The sequence below is a fragment of the Bubalus bubalis genome, chromosome 4, assembly GCF_019923935.1.
Source record: "Bubalus bubalis isolate 160015118507 breed Murrah chromosome 4, NDDB_SH_1, whole genome shotgun sequence".
In the NCBI taxonomy this organism is placed as follows: Eukaryota; Metazoa; Chordata; class Mammalia; order Artiodactyla; family Bovidae; genus Bubalus; species Bubalus bubalis.
The window spans coordinates 100784610-100810992 of NC_059160.1; the positions used below are offsets into that span (position 1 = coordinate 100784610).

At 43.8% G+C, this 26383-nt stretch overlaps 2 protein-coding genes across 3 annotated transcripts in view; both read left to right on the forward strand.

Moving 5' to 3' along the window:
* Nucleotides 1-570: 570 nt before the first annotated feature.
* Nucleotides 571-26383, forward strand: part of POC1B (POC1 centriolar protein B) — a 108039-nt gene continuing 82226 nt past the window's right edge. The window contains exons 1-2 of one of the 2 annotated variants that reach the window (XM_006067021.4): nucleotides 571-746; nucleotides 1405-1489. In XM_006067021.4, the coding sequence (XP_006067083.1) occupies nucleotides 732-746; nucleotides 1405-1489 (100 nt within the window). In that variant the 5' untranslated portion in view covers nucleotides 571-731. Of the gene's footprint in view, nucleotides 747-1404; nucleotides 1490-8257; nucleotides 8280-26383 lie in introns of those variants that run through there. The other variant, XM_025284350.3, reaches the window with a different exon arrangement.
* LOC102392369 (polypeptide N-acetylgalactosaminyltransferase 4) lies at nucleotides 1774-7142 on the forward strand. Its single transcript, XM_006067020.4, has one exon. It carries the CDS (start codon nucleotides 2070-2072, stop codon nucleotides 3816-3818), a length of 1749 nt encoding a protein of 582 aa, XP_006067082.1. The 5' UTR covers nucleotides 1774-2069; the 3' UTR covers nucleotides 3819-7142.

A 26383-nucleotide genomic window follows, 5' to 3' on the forward strand; every position in this document is an offset into this window, starting at 1 on the left:
TAACTCTTCCTAAAGACCTCAAATATGCTACTGTATCAATTTGCAGCTCTAAAGCACAGGCAAACGAGATTGAAACAGAAACACAGCAGAAAAACCTTAAGTGGATGGAAAACATCCGTTCATTCACTCATCACGTTTATCCAGCATCTACATTTATAACATGCTGGGCGTGTGTGAAAAATAGTGATTAAATAAACTCAAGTCTATCCTCCAGAGATTTAGTTCTTCTGTGTATAATAATAAATAGCAAGCCGCCTCATTTCAGATCAAACTCTCTTCAGCATCAAAAAATAAGCTGTGCGGGACCCGCTTCAAATTTGCGCGCGCTGTCTCTTTAACGCGTAATAGAATTCTGATTGCATCGATCACAGGTTCCTTACCCTCTCCCAACCATCGGTCTCCTACCTATCTTGGTTACTACCCTTCTTCTGATATCAAGCCATGGGGAGCTCAGGTGTTAGCAAACGTTGGCTTTGATGTGTGGCGACACCTGATCCCCGGCTTGCCAGGTGGCGGAGGTCCGGCTTTTCGCGGCGCGGGCGCAGCCTCGGGGCTCGGCTGGCCACGCCTGGAGCGCGGGGTTTGACTGGGGCGCCGTTGTTGTAGTGACCGGGAGGCGCTGCCGCTCCGGGCAGACGGTTCCGGGCACCGCACGGTCCCCTTTCCTACCCCACCCCCTCCCTCCCCCCGGTTCCCCCTGCGGGCAGGAGCCGGGAGCTGAGCGCTCCCCCATGGCCTCCTCCCCGGTAAGGACGGGCTGCGGTGCGCCTCCCTGGAGCCGGTCCCGCGGGTTGGGGAGCCAGGTCGGGGCTACACCCGCACCTGGCGGGACATGGAGGCAGGAGTCCGCAGCCGAGTCCCGAGCCGCGAGCTCCGCGCCCCTCGCCCCGGGGCGCTCGTGACTCATCCCTTGCCCCCGGGGCACCGGGACCGCCGAGCCCTGGCGGAGCCCCGGGCGCTCCTCCCCGAGCTCCGGCGGCCCAATGGCCCCCCCAGAATTCTCTTAGGGTTTCCGTGGAGCGCCTGCGTCAGAATCACCTGGGAGGTTTTTGAAAAGTACCGAAGCCGGGGGGCTCCGCCTCGCACCTGTGACCGCGAGCCTGCGGGCGGGGCCCCGGAACGTGCATTTCAATCGCTCTGCCCAGGTGATCTCCGGCGGGCGCCCGCTTCTGGGCAGCGCGAGCGGGGATTCCGCCGGCTCTGCGGGGGGAGACTGGTGCTCGGCGTACACCCCAATTAGCTGCGGCCGCGCGTGCCCGTTCGGGGTGCTGCTGCTCCCCCACAACCCTCCACCGATATGGCCGTTCCCGGGCCGGCTCCCTCAGGAGGGGACCGCGCTCCTCTCCGACCCCTCACATTCGAGGTCTGCACCTGCTTTCAAAACTTGACAACTTTCCTTCCCAGGAGGACCCGGTTCTGGAGCGTTACTTTAAGGGCCACAAAGCTGCGATCACCTCCGTGGACTTTAGCCCCAACGGCAAACAACTTGGTAAGTTTTCTTTTTTTCTTTTTTTTTGTGATGAGACGCTCAATCGGTAGGATTGCCGCTCGTCCACGCTGGGTCCCCGGGAGCATCACGACTGAGGACCTGTATGGGTGGAATCGTGTGGAGAGCGGCCGAGATGCAGTTGGAGCCGGAGTGGACCCGAGTCCGGGGTCACCTTGGTGCTCCCGCCCCCCGGCCCCGCATAGTCGCCCACAGGCCTGGGCCCGGGCCTGGCCGACCACTGGCGCGAACTCGCCACCAGGGGGAGGAAGTGGGAAGGGGAGGGGTTTGTCCTCGGTCCGGGGAGGGTGGGGTGTTGTTGGCTGCAGAGTTTGTGAAAAGTTGTGAGGCAGGCAGGAGGAAGTGGGGAGAGAGAAGTTGGGGCTGCACCGGAGGCCGAGCCCCGCGGAGGTCCCAGGTGACCCCCAGGAAGCCCCCGCGGCTGCCGAGGAGCCGAACGCCTGCATGAAAGGAGGGACCTGCTCGGAAATTCGCTCCTACCTGAGCCCGGAGCTCAAGCGGCGGGTCCCGCAGCCCTTCCCCTGCGCGCGGTGACTCTGGTGGCCGCGTCCGCGCCCCAGCCATGAAGATCCGGATGGCCGTAAGGTGGACGTGGGCACGCAGAAGCTGTCTGCTGCTGGCGCTCCTAACAGTGGCCTACCTCCTGGTGGAACTCTCCGTCTCCACTTTCCATGCCTCCTTACGAGCCGGCGGTGCCCGGGAGCCGGGGTCAAGACAGCTCTCAGAGCCGGGGAAGAAAGCAGTGGATTTGTCTCGACCGCTGTATGAGAAGCCCCCTGCAGATTCCCATGCCCTTGGGGAGTGGGGGAAAGCCAGCAAACTCCAGCTTAGCGAGAGTGAACTGAAGCAGCAAGAGGAACTCATTGAGAGATATGCCATTAACATTTACCTCAGTGACAGGATTTCCCTGCACCGCCACATAGAGGATAAAAGAATGTATGAGTGTAAGTCCAAGAAGTTTAACTACAGGCGACTTCCGACCACTTCTGTCATCATCGCTTTCTATAACGAAGCCTGGTCGACTTTACTTCGCACCATCCACAGTGTTTTAGAAACTTCTCCCGCAGTCCTTCTGAAGGAGATCATCTTAGTCGATGACTTGAGCGACAGAGTATATTTGAAGACACAGCTTGAAACTTACGTCAGCAATCTGGATAGAGTCCGCTTGATTAGAACAAACAAGCGGGAAGGGCTGGTGAGGGCCCGTCTGATTGGGGCCACTTTTGCCACTGGCGATGTCCTCACTTTCCTGGATTGTCACTGTGAGTGTAATACTGGTTGGCTGGAGCCACTTTTGGAAAGGATTCATAAGGATGAAACAGTGGTCATTTGTCCTGTTATAGACACCATCGACTGGAATACTTTTGAATTCTATATGCAGACTGGGGAGCCCATGATTGGTGGGTTCGACTGGCGTCTGACATTCCAGTGGCATTCTGTTCCCAAACATGAAAGGGACAGGCGTAAATCGAGAATTGAACCATTCAGATCGCCCACCATGGCCGGAGGACTGTTTGCAGTCAGCAAGAAGTATTTTCAGTACCTTGGAACTTATGACACTGGGATGGAAGTGTGGGGAGGTGAAAACCTGGAGCTGTCTTTCAGGGTGTGGCAGTGTGGAGGTAAACTGGAGATCCACCCATGTTCCCACGTGGGCCATGTATTCCCTAAGCGGGCACCATATGCTCGGCCCAATTTCCTGCAGAATACTGCTCGGGCAGCGGAAGTCTGGATGGACAAGTACAAAGAGCATTTCTACAACCGAAACCCTCCAGCAAGGAAAGAAGCTTATGGCGATATTTCTGAAAGAAAATTACTACGGGAAAGGCTGAGGTGCAAGAGCTTTGACTGGTATTTGAAAAATGTGTTTTCTACTTTGCACGTTCCAGAGGATAGGCCAGGCTGGCACGGAGCTATTCGCAGTATTGGGATCTCTTCTGAATGTTTAGATTATAATGCTCCTGACAACAACCCCACAAGTGCTAACCTTTCCCTGTTTGGATGCCACGGTCAAGGAGGCAATCAATTCTTTGAATATACCTCCAACAAAGAAATAAGGTTTAATTCGGTGACGGAGTTATGTGCAGAAGTTCCTGAGCTAAGAAAACATGTGGGAATGCAAAATTGTCCCAAAGATGGGTTTCCTATCCCAGCAAACATTATTTGGCATTTTAAAGAAGATGGAACTGTTTTTCATCCCCACTCAGGACTGTGTCTTAGCGCTTACCGGACACACGAGGGCCGGCCCGATGTTCAGATGAGAACTTGTGATGCTCTGGATAAAAATCAAATCTGGAAGTTTGAGACATAGAGGAGCATAACAGCACTTTGGTCCTGAACTGACAATAGCTTCAGGGGAGTCAGCCTTCAGAAAGCCTCAGTGAAGATTTATTTCATCAGCATTCACCCAGTGGTCATCTGCAAGAGCTCTGTAAAAGCAGTGGAGCATTTTGGTTAAAAAAACAAAACACTGAAACTGGGTACACAGACAGCTGTTGTTTAATATTTCAAAGTGCCTTATTTTGGGGTTGTTTTATTTAAGAGCTTTGTCAATATGTTCTCTTACTTCTTAAAGAAGTCGACTCGACTGTGACTTGAGATACACAAAACATTTAAGTGCCAGACTTAATATTAAAAGAATATAAAAGTCCAAGCAAAATGAGGGATGATTTATGTTGATGGGTAAGTTCACTGCGCATCTCATTAAAAAGAAAAAAACAAAAAACTCAGAAATGTGCAGTTCAAGCTGTTGCTATTTTTGTTGTACATAGAATTTGAATTTCCTTTAGTCAGCACATGAAATTTTAGGTTTTACTTCGTTTTTTTATTCTAATTTTCTGTTACTCAAATAGAAATCAAGGAAAGTTACTCTTCAGGAAAAAGGCCTGGTTTAGTTATATTGTCACTGGATGTGAATTGGAATTGAGTTTAGAGGTCTTCCTAACATACAGACATCTCAGAAAAATATACCCACATCTGAATGAAATGGGAACCATTTACATTCCACACTTTGCGGAATTGAGGGGATTGAGCTATTAGACTTAACTGCTCTATGTTGATACCTCAGATCGCTCTGATTTTGTAAGCTGTCCTCTCTGTGAACTTGTTTGTGTGTATGGGGTATTTTCTGATTGCACTTCCTTAAACTTTGAATGTATCAGAGAGGGACTCATTCAGAATACTGTGCTTCTCTTTGTTAATGCTTAATCACTTAAAGTAAACGCTTAATAATCGCTTAAAATAAACACAGCAGAGGCCAACTGTGTTTACTGAAACGTGTGAAACTGAAAGTGAGCCCTGTTGGACAAAGTCAGTGAAACTCTCCTACAGAGTTCTTGCTGATGAGGACTTTTAAGGGTTGATCTTAAGATTTTCCAAGGGGAAGGATAGCCTCTGCAATGGTAGATGGGGCCTTCCAGCTTCTTTTCTGCACGGAGTCCCAGGCCTGGTGCCTAGATAGCTGTCAGTAATTGTGGGTGAATGAATGACTGGCTGAATGAATGGCTCAGCCAAACAATGTGGCTTTGGTCAAGTCATTTGATTAAATGACTCATTTTGGGCCTCAGTTTCCTCATCTGTAAAATGTGGGTGCTGGAGCAGGTCTTGAAGATTCCCTCCAGCACTGGAATGTCCTGCTTGTACATTCAGTGACTATGCAATCTCTAGAACACTTTTATCTCCTCCCTGCTAACGCAGATAATGTTGTTGAGGAACAGTTATTCCAGGTATGAAGCTGGAAAAAAGAAATGGTTTTTGAAAATTAAGTCAGCTGAGCCCAACTGAAGTGGTTTATTTTGGATTGAGTGAAAAGTTGTGGCCAGTGTTTGTATTCATTTTATTTTGAGAATTGCTGAATCAATTTTGTTTTTTATTGTTTGATCTTTCAAACTCTGAAAGGAATCTTTTGGGTTAAGAATATTAATATTTTCCAAACTAATTTATGTGAGAAGTAAACATACTTTTAAAAAGTTACTTTTACTGTTTTTATTCCAATGTTATATCCAGAAATCAATCACAGGCTGAACTCAGAATTAAATCTTAACTAGTTCATTTTGCTGTAGATTTGTGAAAAATGCATGCTCCATAAACGATCAGTCCACAGTACTCAGAAGTTGTTTTTGGTGTCTGCTTGACTACTTGGAGAGTAGGAACTTGGCAAAATCTAAATTCAACAAAAGTTTTTAGAATAACCTTTTCAAACAGTAATATTGCTTTGTATATTTTGTTTCTCTTTTTCTTAAAATAAAAATGTGTTAATAATTTTCCATATGTTATGTAACAAAGAATTGTTTAGATTCTATGTGCAATGTGCATGACCTTGGGTGTAATTTAGGAAGAATTTGTAATAGTCCTCTGAATTCGTTCATTGGCAGCAGATATTCTACTAAACCCACCCTCACCCCTTACTCAATCTGCCTTTTGGTTTTTAAAAATCACTTTTCTCTTTTTATTTATTTTTGTTGTTCTTCATGCATGTTCAGTCACTTAGTCATAACCGACTCTTTGTGACCCCATGGACTGTAGCTCTTCAGGCTCCTCTGCCCATGGGATTTCCCAGGCAAGAATACTGGAATGGGTTGCCATTTCTTTCTCCAGGGGATCTTCCCAATCCAGGGATTGAACCTGTGTCTCCTGCATTGGCAGGTGGTTGTTCTTCTTAGCCCCCTATCAGATGGGAGTGCTAAGATTGATATATTCTAGATGTATTTATTGGAATTATTTTTATCCTAGAATCTTTCTGCTCTCATCAAAAGAAAAAGGGAGCATTGAAAAGTAAAGCACTGAATTCTTTATTTACCTTTTGCCTAAATTGTAGGGTGTGACCCATTCATCTTTTTGGAAGAAATTTTAGGCTCGTGTTTTATTTATATCAGTAATTCAGAATAAGCGAGTGGTTCATTCTTCACAATAATGTAGTTAATAGAAGAAAGACTTCTATATTTTCATATGTAGCCATTTCCAATTTAATTCCTAAAACACACTGTAAAACTACAAGGTATATTTGATTTCCTACTTCTAATTTATTGGTACCAAAGCTCTTTTGCTGTATATAATTAACAGATCTTTTAAGTTAATTTACGTGCTTAAAAAGTGTTATAAAAATTTGGTAGACAAGAATTTCAACTTTAAATGATCACTGGCGACTGAACTGAACTGAACTGATATTATTTAGTGTTCAATTCTGTGAATAGGTTGACTCTAAATAGTCATTTTTAGCAGCCATTTAAAAACAATGATCTAGTCATCTACCGAGTCTCTATAACTCAAAATAACTTGTTTGTAAAAGAAAATTTGTCTATGCACCCAATAGTAGGCTCTTGAGTATTCATTATATGTCAGCAAATAAAACTTTTCTAGTTGATGGTAGGTTATTTTTCAGTTGTGTAGTTGATATAGGGTCTCAATTTTAGTTAATAAAATACTTAGTTTTGACTTATTTGTCCTTTTGAATTGATGTTTTAATAATATTATTAAATGAGCACAAAGAATGTTGAGATTCAGATTAATCTCTTTTGAACAATGAATTTTTTGGTGTATGATGAGCGATTTCTATCCTTTTTTCCTTTTGTTAATGATATTTGCAATATTGATTAAGACATGTAAAATAAAACATATGCCTAATTATTTTTGCAAATGGATTCTGATGGTTTTAGTCTCTGGGGACACTCTTTCTACGTACACATTTACGGCTGGTAATAGGAGTAAGGTAAACTTGTTATCATTTTACTTATTTGACAAATGCAGACAGTAGAATATTTAAAAAGTTGGATTCCATGTATTATTTTGCAAAGTGTCATTAACTAGCAAGGATTCTGTAGTGGTTCTAACACTGTTCATACACTAAAGTAAAGTGAAGTCGCTCAGTCGTGTCCAATTCTTTGTGACGCCATGGACTGTAGCCTCCCAGGCTCCTCCGACCGTGGGATTTTCCAGACAAGAATACTGGTGCCATTGCCTTCTCCAAAGGATCTTCCCTATCCAGGGATTGAACTCGGGTCTCCCACATTGTAGGCAGACGCTTTACTTCTGAGCCACCAGGGAAGTCGTATGCATTAACTACTCATAAACAAACTAGAAATGATCAGAAATCTCTGGGACAAATTGGGAGCACTATAAAAGGAAGCAAGTGGACATGTGGGCACACTAACACAACATTCAAAACCCTGGGCCAAAAAGAAATATGTCTGTCCTGTAAACTGCATAGCGTCACACTTCCCTCAACCTTCTATCTGTATTACCCTGTCCCTAAGCACAAGTCCTGTCCACCAGTAGTATCTTTCTTCCTCTTTTTGTAATCCTTGCCAAACACCCTCCACTCCTGCTAATCCCTGGCATGACACACTGCCTGGGCATCACCAGTCTCAGGACTCTGCCTTATATTTCAGGTGTCTTGCAGCCTTATTTAAGGCATTCGTAGTCAAGTTGGCTTCCCAGGTGGCTCATGTAAAGAATTCGCCTGTCAGTGCAGGAGACGCAGTGTACAAGGTTTGATCCCTGGGTCGGAAAGATCCCCTGGAGGAGGAAATGGCAACTCGATGCAGTATTCTTCCCTGGACATGAGTTCTTGCCAGTATTCCATGGACAGAAGAGCTTGGAGGACTACAGTCCATAGGGTCACAAAGAGTCAGACATAACTAAGCATGCGTGCACATAGTCAAGCTAAATATATTTCCACTGATCTTTTGGTTTTTTCTTTTATATACAGTTTAAAAACTTACGCTACACATGTGTGTTGTGATCTTCCTAATAAGGAGTAATAATAATCTTGCTGGTAAGTTTCTAAGTGGCTCCAACCCTATGCAAATCATTTCATCTCTCTGTGTTTCAGTTTCATTAACATTAAAAAAAAAAAAGACCGGAAAATCCTTAGAGTCAGAACATTAGTGGTTGCCAGGGCCTGGAGGAGGCAGGAATAGAGACTGATTGCTCATGAAGGTAGATTTTTTGGAGGGTGTGATGGTGGTGGTGAGAATGTTCTGAAATTAGATGGTGACCGTGGTTGTATAACTTTGAAAAAAACACTGAATTGTGCACTTTAAAAGGATGAATTGTGGTGTGTGAATTGTATCTCAGAAAAAAAACCAAAACTTTAGGGGAGAAAAAGTGGCTGGGAAATTTCACGTGTCTCAGAAAAGACTGCTCCCTTCTCTGTCCTTCGGTGCATGGTGGTTTAGTCCCTAAGTCGTGTCTGACTCTTGCAACCGCATGGACTATAGCCTGCCAGGCTCCTCTGTCTATGGGATTCTCCAGGCAAGAATACTGGAGTGGGTTGCCATTTTCCTTCTCCAGAGGATCTTCCTGACCCAGGAATCAAATCCGGGTCTCCTGCATTGCAGGCAGATTGTTTACCAACTGAGCTATGAGGGAAGCCCCTCCGTGCATACTAGACTTTAAACCAGCCCAGCAGTATTTGTTGTTAATGCTTGAGTCATGCTGTAATTCAGCATAATTAAGGAAGTTAGATAAATCTGTGCACCTCCTAGCTTAGAATTAGGCTACAGGTAGAACTTAGTTTGTATTGGAGTTTTTTTCCCTAAAAGTTCAGAAAAACCTCAGTCAATCCTTTTGAACAGGAAGTAGAGATTATTATAAAAAGTGAAATGCGTTCCAGACAGAGTATATAGCTGTCTGTGGCAGAACTGGAGATTAGAGAAGCCCTAACTCTAGTAGTCGGGTACTGCTTTTCTTTTTTTGCCCAGCTTGACCATTTCTAGGCTGGCTGGGCAAGGATGCCTCCTGCGGGCCAGCAGTGTCCTCCACTGCCTGAGCATCATTCTAACTCATTTATTCATACTTATCTGATCCTCTTTCAAAAAGGAACAGGAGGTATTCTACTTACTTCTTTCTTTTTTCTTAATTTAGTTCTGCTGTTTGCCAGGTGCTATCCTATGCTTGGGTGTTCATCCAGAAGTGAACAAAACAGATGTGCTTCTTAAAATGGTACGAAGAATTCATGGTCCAGTGATAGACACAGATATTAACATGTAAGCACAGATTATGTGCAGATATAACTTGTGGTGAAGAAAAGGAACAGGGTTCTTTGAAGGATGATAACTGGGGCAATATGCTTAAGTTTATGGGGGTCAAAGAACACGTCTCTCTGTGTTAGAGTCAACTCAAGACTTGAAGGAGGAGCTAGCTAAGCAAAGACTAGAGGCAGAATTTGTTGTTTAGTCACTAAGTTGTGTCCAACTCTTCTGCGACCCTGTGGACTGTAGCCTGCCCTCTGTCCATAGGATTTCCCAGGCAAGAATACTGGAGTGGGTTGCCATTTCCTTCTCCAGGGAATCCTCCCAATCCAGCTATCAAACCGGCATCTCCTGCATTGGCAGGCAGACTCTTTATCACTGAGCCACCAACGAAGCCTGGAGAGAGATTAGCATAAGCAAAAATTCCAAGGTGGAAAGAGCTTGTCCTTGATCAAGGAGCTAAAAGGCGGCCCGGATGGGTAGAGCCTAGAAACAACAGGCTTTGGGAGGTGAAGAAAGCTTCGGGAGGTGTGGTTGCAGGGGAGGCAGAAGCAGCTCACTGAGTCTTTGGAGGCTGCAGCGGGTTAAATGGCGACCCTCCTGAAGATGTATCCCTGTCTTAATGCCTGGAACCTGTAAGTGTGACTTCATTGGAAAGAAAAGGTTTTTGCAGGATTTGAGCAGAGCTCCTCCTGAGCTATCTGGGTGGGCCCTAAATGAGACATACAGAGAGATAAGAGGAGAAGGTCACAGGAAACCAGAGGCAGAAATTGCAATGATAGAGCCACCAGCCAAGGAGATCTTGAAGGCACCAGAGTCCGGAAACGGCAAGGAATGAGACCTCTAGAGCCTTTAGAGGGAGTGTGGTCCTGCCAGCACTCCCCCTGGATTTTGGACTTCCGGCCTCCAGACCTGTGAGAGAATCAATTTCTGTTGTTTTAAGGCTCCAAAGTTACGGTACTTGGTTACAGCAGCTGCAGGAAGCTGAAACAGAAGCCGTGTTTTAGGCTTTTGTTCTGAGAGTCATGGAAATCTGTTGAAGGATTTTAAGGGAAAGAATGACACAATCTGATTCACACCTCAAAACAATCACTCAGGTTTCTATGTGGATTGAACTACTGTGAGTAGAAAAACCAGTTAGGAGCCATTATAGTAATATCAGCAGATGGTGGTGCTTCAAACTAAGATGGTGGTCTTCAAACTAGGGTTACTAGCATCTGAATGGTGTTTAAAGTCATGGAATAGATAAAGTCACCTGGGAAAAACAGAACAATGAGTGCAAATGGCCCGTTTCTGGGTGGCTCAGTGGCATAGAGTCTGCCTGCCAGTGCAGGACTCGGTTAATTCCCTAGTCCAGGAAGATCCCCTGGAGAAGGAAATGGCAACCCACCTCAGTATTCTTGTCTGGGAAATCTGATGGACAGAGGAGCCTGCCAGGTTATAGTCCATGGAGTCGCAAAGGATCAGACACAATTTAGCGACTGAGTATGCACACATGCAAAGATCTCCAGCCTTTGGCTGAGAAGGGGAAATAACAAAAGAATCCAAGAAGGAATGGTTAGAAGAATAGGAGGGAATGCCTCTATAGCAGGGTATTATGAAAGCCAAGGTGTAGATAGAGTAGGGTAAAAACGTTGAAAAGAGAGAATATGTTAGTCATTAGAGTGGGGGAGGGAATTATTGCAGAATTGAGCGCCACTGAGCAGTGTAGACAGGTCCCTGTGAAATGAGCAGTCTTGAATTTGTATTGTTCCTGGTCTTCCTTGGAGTGTGTCTAGCAATTCTGTCACAAATACAGTCTCAGAAAAGGCCAAGTGACTGAGATTTTGCCAGAGGAATTTGAAGGGAGGAAGACAAGTCAAAGGACTGAATGTATGTGCAAGAAAGGGTTTATAAACTGGGCAAGGAAAGAAATGAAGACCACAGATTGGATAGTGAAATGAAGATAGTGAAAGAGAGCCTCGGTGGAGAACGTAGGTCGGTGCATTGGAGTCCTGGATGAGATAGAAGCTGTGAACAAGCAAGCTATAAGGAAAGCGTGTCGTTAAGGATAGTGGGTTTCAGTCAGTAATCAGAGGAGTGTTGGCACTGCTTGTGGTAACATCCAGGGTGTGGCCACCGGAACAGGATGCTGAGGACACATGGAAGAAAGGTCTTCAGAGAGGCCTGGTTGTCCCCTTCATCAGAAATGTTCTTCACTACCTCATTCCGCTTGGCTGGTTCCTTTGTGTCCTTCATACCTCCGCTTAAAATGCCACTGCTCACTTCACCTGAATTAAGTATTCTGTGCCCACGAAAAATTCTCATATGACATCCTGCTTTTATCTTTCATGCCTCTTGGCACAATTTAAATTGATATGTTAGCCTGCTTGTTGACTTGTTGCCCTCTTTTCTGCTTAAATTGAAGCTCCCTGTTTAGAGGTTTTTGCCTATTTTGTGACTCAGGACTCCCCCCACCCCAGCCACCCTGCCCTTACATGTGGTAGGGCTGAGATATCTGTTGAGTGAACTAATAATACCAAGACTTGGAACAGAGAGAAAGACTGTGACCTCAGGTAGGTGAAGTGTGAAAATGCTTGTCGCTTGGGAGGGTTTCAGGGAGCTTGATGTCCCCAAGCAGAGTCAATGTGTAAGTACGTAAGTAGGAGGGGGGACTTTCAGAGAGGAGGATGTGTGTACAAGAGAGATCCTGTAAGTGGTGTTTCTCTGGCCAGGTGCTAGCTTCAGGGAAGGAGAGCAAGTCTGGTATCAGGGTCAGCCCAGGGAGCATCTCGAGCGTCATGAGAGTGAGAGTGCAGTGTGATTGACGCAGTGGGGCTGAAGGCATGACTGGAGGAAACAGAACGGGAGGTGTGGTGGATTTATGTATATGGAGTAGCCTCTCAGAAGGTGGTGGGCTCTTGGGTTTCACAGGATGGGAGGCAATCAGAGGGGAGAGAATAAGAGCAGATGATAACTTGTGAATGTCATCCCTCTTTATGGAGGCGGAAACTGGAAGCTGAGTAAGTTAGCTGAAGCGGTGTAGCTGGTAAGCAGCAGAGCCTGGCTGAGTCCAATCTCCAGTCAGCTTCTGGAGCCACACTCTTTCCCCTTAGCTCAGTTTCCCAGAGGGCCGCACTCGAGTTTATACAAACGTTAGATGAGTTTAAGAGCATTTCCATATGATGTGCACAATCTAAGCTGCATGTTAGAAGTTTCCAATTAAAATGATGTATTTTAGCATTGACGTTATCAGCCTTTCCTCTCTTTGTGTTCAGGGTTGCTCTGTCGTCGACTCATTCCCTGTTTAATCTCTGGGTTGTTTGTAGAATAAATGATGGTGTAGAACAATTTTATTTACCCCTTTTCTTACTGAATAGAGGCAGAATGAAACTGTGAATTTTTAAAGTTATTTTCCTGACAGTGAAACCATAATTGAAGTTTGCCAGAAATTCTTTTTCTCTTCTGGTTCTTAGTTGCTGAGTTGTGTCCGACTCTTTTGAGACCTCATGAACTCTAGCCCACCAGGCTCCTCTGTCCATGGAATTCTCCAGGCAAGAATACTGGAGCAGGTTGCCACTTCCCACTCCAGGGTATATTCCTGACCCAGGGATCAAACCCGTATCTCCTGCATCTGCAGGCACTTTTTCTACCCTGAGTCCCCAGGGAAGCCTGTTATTCTGGTTCTTGATGGCAACCTGTGTAGCAGCTTTTACTGAAGCTCCTCCTCCTGTTACAGTTTTTAAATATTGCTCCCAAGTGCCAAAGTGATCTCAGGTGTGCACTGAGAGGCAGAAGTAGAGTGCCGTCTTTCTCAGATTTCCATATTCATCAGAATTAACGGAGAAAGTGGTCAAAGCTCAGGTTCCTAGGTTTCGCTCTGGAGAATGTAGCTTACTAGAAATACACGTTTTTAACAGGGTCCCCAGGAATTCCAGCGGGGATAATACGTAAATCCCCAGGGCTTGGGTTCTTGGTTAAACGGATGTGGATGTGGAGTCTGATTGTTGTTGTTCAGTCTCTAAGTTGTGTCCGACTCTTTTGAGACCCCAGTGGGTGGACTGTAGACCACCAGGCTCCTCTGTCCATGGAATTTCCAAGACAAGAATACTGGAGTGGTTTGTCATTTCCTTTTCCAGGAGATCTTCGCACCCCAGGGATCGAACCCACGTCTCATGCATTGGCAGGCAGAGTCTCTACCACCTAGCCACCAGGGAAGCCCTTGGAGTCTGATAGATCTGGGTTAAACTCTACTCCTTCTATGTTTATGACCCTGGGCAAGTTACTTCACCTCACCAAGCCTCATTTCCTCATCCATAAAGGGATAATGATAGTCACCTACCTCCTTGTGAGGATTAAGTAAAAGAATGTTTACCAAGTTCTTAAAAGGACTTGGCCCTTAGTGACAACTCCGGAAGGGTTTGTGTTGTTAAGCTCCTCAGCCCTCATGGAGAGCTTGAATAAATTAAATTTCTCCACATTGTCATTACTAAAGATTATTTTTAAAGCAGCCACAGTTTCTATGAGACTCTGTTTACACTACTAACAGGCTAATTACTTCGTGTCAGCTAGCAGGAAAATTATTCCCTATTCATGGAAGAGGAATTTTGAGTTAGTGCCATCACTTAATAGTGCTTGGATTGGACAAGCTGATTCTCAAAGAGTTCAGTTCAGTCACTCAGTCGTGTCCGACTCTTTGCGACCCCGTGAATCGCAGCATGCCAGGCCTCCCTGTCCATCACCAACTCCCAGAGTTCACTCAGACTCACGTCCATCGAGTCAGTGATGCCATCCAGCCATCTCATCCTCTGTTGTCCCCTTTTCCTCCTGCCCCCAATCCCTCCCAGCATCAGAGTTTTTTCCAATGAGTCAACTCTTCATATGAGGTGGCCAAAGTACTGGAGTTTCAGCCTTAGCATCATTCCTTCCAAAGAACACCCAGGGCTGATCTCCTTCAGAATGGACTGGTGGGATCTCCTTGCAGTCCAAGGGACTCTCAAGAGTCTTCTCCAACACCACAGTTCAAAAGCATCAATTCTTTGGCGCTCAGCTTTCTTCACAGTCCAACTCTCACATCCATACATGACCACTGGAAAAACCATAGCCTTGACTAGACGGACCTTTGTTGGCAAAGTAATGTCTCTGCTTTTGAATATACTATCTAGTTTGGTTATAACTTTTCTTCCAAGGGGTAAGCGTCTTAATTTCATGGCTGCAGTCACCATCTGCAGTGATTTTGGAGCCCCCCAAAATAAAGTCTGACACTGTTTCCCCATCTATTTCCCATGAAGTGATGGGACCAGATGCCATGATCTTCGTTTTCTGAATGTTGAGTTTTAAGCCAACTTTTTCACTCTCCTCTTTCACCTTCATCAAGAGGCTTTTTAGTTCCTCTTTACTTTCTGCCATAAGGGTGGTGTCATCTGCATATCTGAGGTTATTGGTATTTCTCCCAGCAAAGTTTATCTAGTTATGGTTAGAATATTGTCTTTGTATTGTGCAACCCTCTCTCTTACTTCTTTCTTGGTTTGTGGTGTGTTTGGGGATTACATTTTATTTTTCTTGTCTTGAAAAAAAATATTTACAGTGAATTCCTTCTCTTAGATTTCCTTAGAAAATGTTCTTGTTTATATCTCCCTGAAGAAGGTGATCCAGTGTTTTCTGTTGTAACCCAAAACCAATATGAACCTAGAAATGCAACAGAAAGTCCAAAATCGTGGTGCCCTCAAACCAGAAAGCTGAGTTTCATCCTCGTAGGGGGTTTTAAAGCAGACATAATGAAGGTACAAAGTATATCGAGGAACTTCTGAAATAATTGAAAAATTCAAGAGTTTCTATACGGAGGTGATTGAGTTTTTCAGACCCTCTTGACTATGGAATGAAAAGGCCTGAGAGGAATATAATCCAAATTTTTTAAGTTGTGAAGGATACTAGATGGTGAACATGGGCCTGCTAAAATATGTACTTTTTGACCCATCAATAATTATTCAGGGAATTTATCACAGTGATATTTTGTACATATCAGAAATGACACATGTTCATTGCAGCGTTGTTTGTAAACTACCTAAATATGGCCACCTGGTTGAAAAAATGAAGATATAGGTACATCATAGAATGGCTTCCCTGGTTGTTCAGTGGTAAAGAATCTGTCTGCAATGCAGGAAATGTGGGTTCAGTCTCTGGGTTGGGAAGATCCCCGGGAGAAGGAAATGGCAACCCATTCCAGTATTCTTGCCTGGAGAATTCCATGGACAGAGGAGCCTGGCAGGCTACAGTTCACGGGGTCACAGAGTCAGACACAACTTAGCGACTAACCACCACCACCGTAGAATACTATTCGGCTACAAGAAAGACTGAGGCTGACTTCTGCCTCCAGTCACAGTAGTTAACTAGGAACCAAACTTGCCCTCCAGCTGAAAGCAACTGTGAGATGAGACAGAATATACAAGGCAACTGTTTTCAGATGTTGAGTGACAGGGAACGTAAACTGGTGATCCTTGCAAGAAGGAAACACAAGGTGAGCCCCTCCCGTTCGCACACGGCCTTGGCTTTCTCCCAGGGGCACTCTCCCTGCTGCCCATGGCAGGTGGAGCTGAGCAGAGTGAGCCTGGCTGAGCTGAGGCAGCAGAGGCCTTAATTCTGGCTGTGTCAGGGCCAAGCTGCTGAGTCAGGTGGGTGGCCTCAGATTCTGTGGGGCCGCTGCAGTTTTGGCTGAGGTGTACTTGAGAGGGTGTGAGGTCTAGAGGAGATCCCTTCCTGCCAGGCAGGAGGCGGAGGAGAATGAGGAAGAGGCTGGTGATCCCAGGGACCATGCCGGGTAGAGCTCGACCAAGCTGTAGCTCAGGCAGAGGGGAGATCTTTCCCAGCACCTCAGCCGAGACACCAGGGAGGCCAGGCCGTAGGCATCAGAACCACATCTGAAATACAGTGTATGCCCGAAAACTCAGTTCACAACTGAAGGAGTTTCACTCTAACAAAGAATAAAACCAAGTCTGACAAGATCAAAGGGAGTAAAACGTAAAACTGCACCCTGACTCTAGTTAGTAGGACTGCTTATGGCAGGGATGTGGGTTAGTGATTCTGAAACTGTTTGTGTGCTCTAGACTTGAACAAAAATATATGGAGTGTAATGTGAGCCAGGTTTTTTTTTTTTTTTTTCTTTTTACTATGGGCAAGGAGAGTTATAAATGTTAGAAGACGAAGGGCTGAAATGTACTCTGTGCTGTTAGATTGAAATGGGAGTTACCAGTACATGAACACATGGTTCTTAATATCTTTATCTTGATTTCTGCATATGGATAGATACAGCTTTCTATTTATATCTTATTTCTTAGTTCTGAGATTTCTGTTTATATCTTATTTCTTAGTTCTGTCAGCTGTCACAGCAGTTTGTGCATGCGTGCTAAGTCGCTTCAGTAGTGTCCGACTCTTTTCAGCCCTGTGGACTGTAGCCCTCCAGGCTCCTGTATCCATGGGATTCTCCAGGCAAGAATACTGGAGTGGGTTGGCATGTTCTCCTCCATGGGATCTTCCCGACCCAGGGATCAAACCCATGTCTCTTACGTCTCCTGTGTTGGCAGGCGGGTTCTTTACCCCTAGCGCCACCTGGTAAGCCCAGTAGCGATGAGCAAACATAGTTGCCAGATCTTGGTTTCTAAGTTTGCCATTCTCTATGAAAAGGAATCAGAACTTCTTGGGGAAAAAAAGACCTGCACCAGGGCTGGAGCAGGGAAAGTACATCTTGCAATACCTTGTAATTATGGAAGTAAGGAGGTATTCAAAGAATGATGGACACATATCAGAAGGACACAGAGGCGAGCTTTAAGGGGCTCTTCCTAGCCAAATCTGGAACAATATGAGAATCAGAATAAGTAATGATAAATCTGGATAATAGCCCATTGAGTAAAATAATCTGAGTCCATACTGATGTAAACGAGCAATTGAATAAGTAGATGGAGAAAAAGAGATTCTTAAAATAATAAATGAACGAATTAAATATTAGTTCATTAATTAAACATTAATTAGTAAATTAAAGAATAATGGGTTCAAAAATTATTGAAGGATGCTAAAATTAGTGGGTGACAGTTTATTGAGGAAGAGGATATTTACATAGTTTAAACTATCTCCCCCACAAAATACTTATTAATTACAAAGGGGAAAAAATACTGACTTTACAAGGCAAAAATTACCTACACCAAATGATGAAAGTTAATCTCACCAATATTGGGACAAACAGATCAAATGTATCCTAATACAGTGCACTGATAAGGGCACAGCGTAACTTTTTGTGGCATTCTTGCCAAAATATATGTATCCTAAATCTAATGACAAGAAAGCATCAGCAAAAAACAAACTCAAAAAAAAAAAAAAAAGACCAAATTTGTGATTACCAGAGGCAGTGGTAGGAGAAGGAGGAATTGGATGAAAGCGGTCAACAGGTACAAACCTCCAGCTGTAAGAGACATACTACTAGGGGGGTAGAAGTGTAATTAACACTGCTGTACGTTATATGTGGGCTTCCCAAGTGGCGCAGTGGTAACGAGTCCACCTGCCCGTGTGGGAGAAGCAGGTTCGATCCCTGAATTGGGAAGATCCCCTGGAGGAGGAAATGGAAACCCACCCCAGTATTCTTGCTGAGAAAATCCCATGGACAGAAGAGCCTGACAGACTATAGTGCATAGGGTCACAAAGATAGGGACACGACTGAGCAACTGATCAAAACAGAGCAACCAACCAACATTATATATAAAATTAAGAGTAAATCCTAAAAGTTCTCATCATGGGGAAAAATCTTTTCTTCCCTATTCCTTTGCTGTATCTATATGAGATGATGGGTGTTCACTAAACTTATTGTAATCATTTGAGGCATGTAAGTCAAATCATTATGCTGTACACCTTAAATATACAGTGTAGTATGTCAGTTATGTCTCAATAAAACTGGAGGAAAAGATTATAAATAATCTAGACAAAAATGTGGCTAGACACCCACATTTGTTTAAGCACATAGGAGGATACTCAAGAAAATGAGTATCTTCTCTCCTCTGTGCTTAAACAAATGTGTTAAATATGCCTCCCGGAAGGGGAACCAGCTGGCCAAGGGCTGGAGGGAAATTCAGTAAATACTCCTGTAATATTGGAATTCTGTATCATACACACTTGCACAACAGAATAGATAAAGGAATTTAACAACAAATGTAAAAAACCGGAGGCAATACCGTAGTTTCCAGAAAAGGTATTCCTCACAAAGCAAGCCTCTAATTAACCGTAGTTGATTTTGGTTAAATCAGTGAGAGCGCTTGGGTTGATTAAAGAAAGTTATTGCTATTCAACACAACAACTGATACCCTTTTGGACATTATGGAGAGCAAACCATTAGTATATTCTTTGTCATCAGCTCCAGGTGAGTGTGGACTCTGTTCTTTCTTTTGTCCTAATGAGGATTTCTTGAAACAATGGACTACTGTTATAGAATAGGATTTAAAGATTTTTTTTTAGTGGCTAGACTTATTAAACTTTTAGCTTCCTCCCTCTGATAGTTAATCTCAAACATGGTGCTTAGGTACAAGCTTTGACATTTTAAATGATGGGGTAATGTTTATAGAGGGTGTGGTTCACTGGAAATGTATGAACACAAATTCCAAGTTGACACAGTACAGCACGGATACCAATGATCAAATACCTTTTATTATGATGGTGTTAGGGTTTGGTGGGTCACGCACGGTTAAGGAACTAAGGAGGGAAATTCAGTGTCGGTTTTCATAGTTTCCAAGAAGAATGCATTCGTGAGCGTTTTGTAGATTGTTAGTCCTTTTTCTGTTTTCTCGAAAATTGGAAGACAGTGTAGCATGTATGCTGAGCCACAGAGTTTTAAGTGGGACATCTCTGCTGCTAGTGTTTCATCGTTAATAGGGCTCGGAACTGCCACCTGGCTCTCAGGGTTAGCTGTCCACATCCTTTAAACTAAGTGTTCATCCTGCTTTCTGTCACTTCTCTTTAACAGGCCTCATGCTGATAACAGCAAGTATTGCTGTAATACAGGTAAGTAGCCGTCAATTCTAAAGCTAACAATTTTTGAGCATCCACTCTGGTTAAGGGTAAGGGTTTCCGTAGTGGCTCAGACAGCAAAGAATCTCCCTGCAATGCAGGAGACCCAGGTTCGATCCCTGGGTTGGGAAGATCCCCTGGAGAAGGGAATGGCTACCCACTCCAGTATTCTGGCCTAGAGAAATCCCGTGGACAGAGAGCATGGTGGGCTGCCGTCCATGGGATCACAGAGTTGGACACAACTGAGCAGCTAACACTAACTGTTAAGGTGCCCTTTTCCTTTTCTGAGGAAATATGTAAAAGCTCAATTCCTGTGTCACCATCTTGGTTGTGTCATATTCTTATACCTCTGGCTCTGTGTCTCTCCCACCCCCGCCACCAGCCCCAGTTAATTGTCACTTCACATTGATCCTGTAATAACGTTTTTTCCTGGTCCTTGTCATATTGAATATTAGGGACCCTATGAACCTTCAGTGAGTTCGTGGGTCAGTTGTGTGTCTTAACTCTCTCTACTACCTCCCTCCCGTTTTCTCCTCAACCCACACCATTCCAGCTTTGATCCCACCACTCCACTGAAACAATTCTGCTGCCAAACCAGCCTTTGATCCTCGGACCTACAGCTGGCTTCTTGGGCAGTTGACCTGTGGGGTCGCATAAGTCACACATTTAGTTTAAGGCCCTGCCATCCCGGTCTTGACATTTTCACTGATTTCCTACAAGAGACCCCACGTTTATATCTTATACTGGATCCCAAATGTAGCTGGTCGTGTTCAGGCCTGATCTTACCAAGTCTCTTTGAAGCCTTTGACAACAGCTCTATCACCCCCTGTGAGTACACACTCTATTCCTGGACAGCGCAGTCTCCTGGCCCCTCCTACTCCACGAATGGCTCCTTCCTTTCACTTCCTTCTCTCCAGGTTAAGTGCCTTCATCCGCTTCTGTATCTACTTACTGCTTGAGTGACCCCATCCAGTTTCTAGCCTTTAATGTATTATCCACACTGCCACTGCTGACGGTAGCAAAAACTAAAACAACCATAATGATAGCTACAGCTGAGTGTTTTCTGTGTGCCAGGCTTGGCTTATGAGTATTATTTCACTTAATACCTTAAATGCCTTAATCTCATTAAATTTCTCTAGCATTCACCTGGGTGCCCAGGCCAGCAGCCAGGCACCTTTGTTTTCTTTTCTGCCTTTCCCCCTGACATCTAGTGCGTTTGCAAACCTTTTGGACCTGTCTTTACAATATACCTTGGTTTTGACTACTTCTCCTGTTTGCACAGCCTTCAGCCTGGTCCAGACCACCTCCTTCTGGCTGGACTATTGCAACAGCCTCCAAACTGATTTCCTTTTCCCTCTGTATGCACTCCAAACAACAGCCAGACTGAGATTTTTTTGTTTTGTCTAAACATTTTTTTGAAGTATAAGATATGTACCAACATTGAACAGCTTGCTGAATCTCCACAATGTGACTTGCCTGTTTGCCAGTACCCTTGATCTCCCTTCTAGCCACTGTCCTCCCTGCCTGCCACCCACATATCTCTATGCTGACTTCTAACTCCTTAGATCAGTTTTGCTTCTTGAACTTCATGAGTACATTTTAATTACACAGGTAACACAGTATGTATATACCACAATTTGTGTATCCGTTTTATTTTGATGGGCAATTGGGTTTCTAGTTTTGGTCTTCTTTGAGTAGTAGTTCCATAAACATTACTGTATATATCTTCTGCTGAACATGTGTAAGAATTTCTGACCCGTACCTCCACAGGAGACACTGAAACACTCAAAGGCAGGTCTGACTCAGTCTCTGATCACATGGAGCACAGCCTTATCTAACTCAGTGAAACTATGAGCCATGCCATGTAGGACCACCCAAGAAGGACAGGTCATGGTGGAGAGTTCTGACAAAACACCATCCACTGGAGAAGGGAATGGCAAAGCACTTCAGTATTCTTGCCTTGAGAACCCCATGAATAGTATGAAAAGGCAAAAAGATAGGACACTGAAAGATGAACCCCCCAGGTCAGTAGGTGCCCAATATGCTACTGGAGATCAGTGGAGAAATAACTCCAGAAAGAATGAAGAGATGGAGCCAAAGCAAAAACAACACCCAATTGTGGATGTGACTGGTAATGGAAGTAAAGTCTGATGCTGTAAAGAACAATACTGCATCAGAACCTGGAAGGTTAGGTTCATGCATCACGGTAAATTGGAAGTGGTCAAACAGGAAATGCTAAGAGTGAACATCGACATTCTAGGAATCAGTGAACTAAAATGGACTGGAATGGGTGAATTTAACTCAGATGACCATTATATCTACTACTGTGGGCAAGAATCCCTTAGAAGAAATGGAGTAACCCTCATAGTTAACAAAAGAGTCTGAAATGCAGTACTTGGATGCAATCTCAAAAATAACAAAATGATCTCTGTTCATTTCCAAGGTAAACCATTCAATATCACAATAATCCAAGTCTATGCTCCAACCAGTAATGCTAAAGATGCTGAAGTTGAATGGTTCGATGAAGATCTACAAGATCTTCTAGAACTAACACCCCAAAAAAGATGTCCTTTTCATTATAGGGGACTTGAATGCAAAAGTAGGAAGTCAAGAGATACCTGGAGTAACAGGCAAATTTGGCCTTAGAGTATAGAATGAAGCAGGGCAAAGGCTAACACAGTTTTGTCAAGAGAATGCACTGGTCATAGCAAACACCTTCTTCCAACAACACAAGAGAAGACTCTACACATGGACATCACCAGATGGTCAATACCAAAATCAGATTGATTATATTCTTTGCAGCTGAAGATGGAGAAGCTGTATATAGTCAGCAAAAACAAGACTGGGAGTTTACTGTGGCTCAGATCATGAACTCTTTATTGCCAAATTCAGACTTAAATTGAAGAAAGTAGGAAAAACCACTAGACGATTCAGGGATGACTTAAATCAAATCCTTTACGATTATACAATGGAAATGACAAATAGATTCAAGGGATTGGATCTGATACAGTGCCTCAAGAACTATAGATGGAAGTTTGTGACATTGTACAGGAGGCAGTGATCAAGACCATCCCCAAGAAAAAGAAATACAAAAAGGCAAAACGGTTGTCTGGGGAGGCCTTACAAATAGCTGAGAAAAGGAGAGAAGCTAAAGGCAAAGGAGAAAAGGAAAGATACACCCATTTGAATGCAGAATTCCAAAGACTAGCAAGGAGAGATAAGAAAGCCTTCCTCAGTGATCAATGCAAAGAAGTAGAGGAAAACAATAGAATGAGAAAGACTAGAGATCTCTTCAAGAAAATTAGAGATACCAAGGGAACATTTCATGCAAAGATGGGCTCCATAAAGGACAGAAATGGTATGGACCTAACAGAAGCAGAAGATGTTAAGAAGAGGTGGCAAGAATACATGGAAGAACTATACAAAAAAGATCTTCAAGACCCAGATAGCCACAATGGTGTGATCACTCAGCTAGAGTCAGACATTCTGGAATGCAAAGTCAAGTGGGCCTTAGGAAGTATCACTATGAACAAAGCCAGTGGAGGTGATGGAATTCCAGTGGAGCTCTTTCAAATCCTGGAAGATGATGCTGCAAAAGTGCTGCACTCAATATGCCACAAATTTGGAAAACTCAGCAGTGGCCACAGGACTGGAAAAGGTCAGTTTTCATTCCAATCCCAAAGAAAGGCAATGCCAAAGAATGTTCAAACTACTGTACAGTTGCACTTATCTCATACATTAGCAAAGTAATGCTCAAAATTCTCCAAGTGAGGCTTCAACAGTACGTGAGCTGAGAACTTCCAGATGTTCAAGCTGGTTTTAGAAAAGCCAGAGGAACCAGACATCAAATTGCCAATATCCGTTGGATCATCAAAAAAACAGGAGAGTTCCAGAAAAATTTCTGCTTTATTGACTATGCCAAAGCCTTTGACTATATGGATCACAGCAAACTGTGGAAAATCCTTAAAGAGATGGGAATACCAAACCACCTTATCTGCCTTCTGAAAAATCTGTATACAGGGCAAGAAGCAACAGTTAGAACTGGAAATGGAACAACCGACTGATTCCAAATAGGGAAAGGAGTATGTCACGGCTGTATATTGTCACCCTGCCTATCTAACTTACAGGCAGAATACATCATGAGAAGCACCGGGCTGGATAAAGCACAAACTGGAATCAAGATTGCCGGGAGAAATAACAATAACCTCAGATACGCAGATGACACCACCCTTACGGCAGAAAGCAAAGAAGAACTAAAGAGCCTCTTGATGAAAGTGAAAGAGAGTAAAAAAGCTGGCTTAAAGCTCAACATTCAGAAAACGGAGATCATGGCATCTGATCCCATCACTTCATGGCAAATAGATGGGGAAACAATGGAAACAGTGAGAAACTTTAATTTCTTGGGCTCCAAAGTCACTGCAGATGGTGACTGCAGCCATGAAATTAAAAGAAGCTTGCTCCTTGGAAGAAAAGTTATGACCAAACTAGACAGTATAATAAAAAACAGAGACATTACTTTGTGATAATAGTCCATCTAGTCAAAGCTATGGTTTTTCCCAGTAGTCATGTATGGATGTGAGAATTGGACTATAAAGAAAGCTGAGCACTGAAGAATTGATGTGTTTTGAATTGTGGTGTTGTAGAGGACTCTTGAGAGTCCCTTGGACTGCATGGAGAGCCAATTGGTCAATCCTGGAGGAAATCAGTCCTGAATATTCATTAAAAGGACTGATGCTGAAATTGAAGCTCCGATACTTTAGCCACCTGATGTGAAGAACTGACTCATTAGAAAAACCCTGATTTTGGGAAAGATTGAGGGCAGGAGGAGAAGGGGGCAGCCTAGGATGAGATGCTTGGATAGCATCACCAACTCTATGGACATCGGTTTGAATAAACTCTGGGAGTTGGTGATGGACAGGGAAGCCTGATGATCTGCAGGCCATGGGGTCGCAAAAAGTCGGACATGACTGAGCGACTGAACTGAACTGATGTCTTCTATTGTAGCCATTCTAATGAGAGTGTAGTAATATCTCATTGTCATTTTAATTTGCACTTTCCTGTGACTAATGGATTTGAGCACCTTTTTATACATTTATTAGCCATTTGTATATCTTCCCTTATGAAGTGCCTATTTAAGCCCCTTGCCTATTTGCCTACTGTGTTTTCTTGACTTTCCTTATTGACTTGTAGGGTTCTTTATATATTCTTTGTTATATGTTGGATAACTGTATTGTGAACATCTTTTTCCTCTCTGTGGCTTGCCATTTTATTCTCTTAGTGCTTTCAGTGAATAAAATTTCTTAATTTTAGTGTAGTATAAATTATCATTCTTTTAGTATTTTAGTAATTTTCATGTGTTATTTAAATAGTCATGCCTACCCCAGTGGCCATGAATATATTCCCCTAAGGGGAAACAGTGGAAACAGTGTCAGAGTTTATTTTTCTGGGCTCCAAAATCACTGCAGCTGGTGACTGCAGACATGAAATGAAAAGACGCTTACTCCTTGGAAGGAAAGTTATGACCAACCTAGACAGCATATTCAAAAGCAGAGACGTTACTTTGCCAACAAAGATCCATCTAGTCAGGCTATGGTTTTTCCAGTGGTCATGTATGGATGTGAGAGTTGGACTGTGAAGACAGCTGAGCGCCGAAGAGTTGACGCTTTTGAACTGTGGTGCTGGAGAAGACTCTTGAGGGTCCCTTGGACTGCAAGGAGATCCAACCAGTCCATTCTAAAGGAGATCAGCCCTGGGTGTTCTTTGGAAGGAATAATGCTAAAGCTGAAACTCCAGTACTTTGGCCACCTCATGCGAAGAGTTGACTCATTGGAAGAGACTCTGATGCTGGGAGGGATTGGGGGCAGGAGGAAAAGGGGACAACAGAGGATGAGATGGCTGGATGGCATCACCAACTCGATGGACATGAGTTTGAGTGAACTCCAGGAGTTGGTGATGGACAGGGAGGCCTGGCGTGCTGGGATTCATGGGGTCGCAAAGAGTCGGACACGACTGAGTGACTGAACTGAACTGAACTGAAGTTCTCTTCTAAATGCTTATTGTTCTACCTATCGCATTTAAATCTGTAATCCATATGGAATTATTTTTATGTATAGTATAAAATATAGGAGACATTGTCCTTCTCATTGTGAATACCCAGTTGACCCACCATTATTGTTGGCTAGCCCATCCTTTTCTCACTGTCAAATGGCAGTTTTCTTAAATCACAAGATGCCCCTGTTCAGAATCCTTCAGTGGCTTAGAACTAAACACACACCACTCACATGGCTCCTTGCTGGCATCTGCTTCCTTCTGGGCTTCCATCCCTGGTTGTCTTTTTCTCCCTGTCTCGGCGGACTTGCTGGCCTCCTTGCTGTTCCTCAGGCTGCCAAGTGCATTGCTGTCTCGGGCCCTTACAGGTGGAGTCCTTCTGCCTGGAGTGCTCTTTCTTCATGTCTTAGCCTGAATCACTCCTCATTTCACTCAAGTCTCTGCTTAAATGGGGATGTCCTTTCCTTAAACAGAACCACTCACCACTCTGTATAACATTAAGAATGGGAAAAAGGTACAAGCTTCCATTATAAGTACAAGAGACATGATGTATAACATTAATTAACACTGCTGTAATGCTATATATGAAAATTGCTGAGAAAGTAAGTCCTAAGAGTTCTTACCACAAGGGAAAATTTTTTTTTCTATTTCTTTAATAAGAATTGTGAGATGATAGATGTTTGCTAAATCTATTGCAGTAAGCATTTTATGATGTATATCTCATAACTGGAAGAAGAAAAGAATAAATAATATATAAAAGTCCTCTGAATATGTATGACATTACTGATGAACTATCTCCTACTCTATTGCAGTTCCAAGAAATTGTGTCTTATTT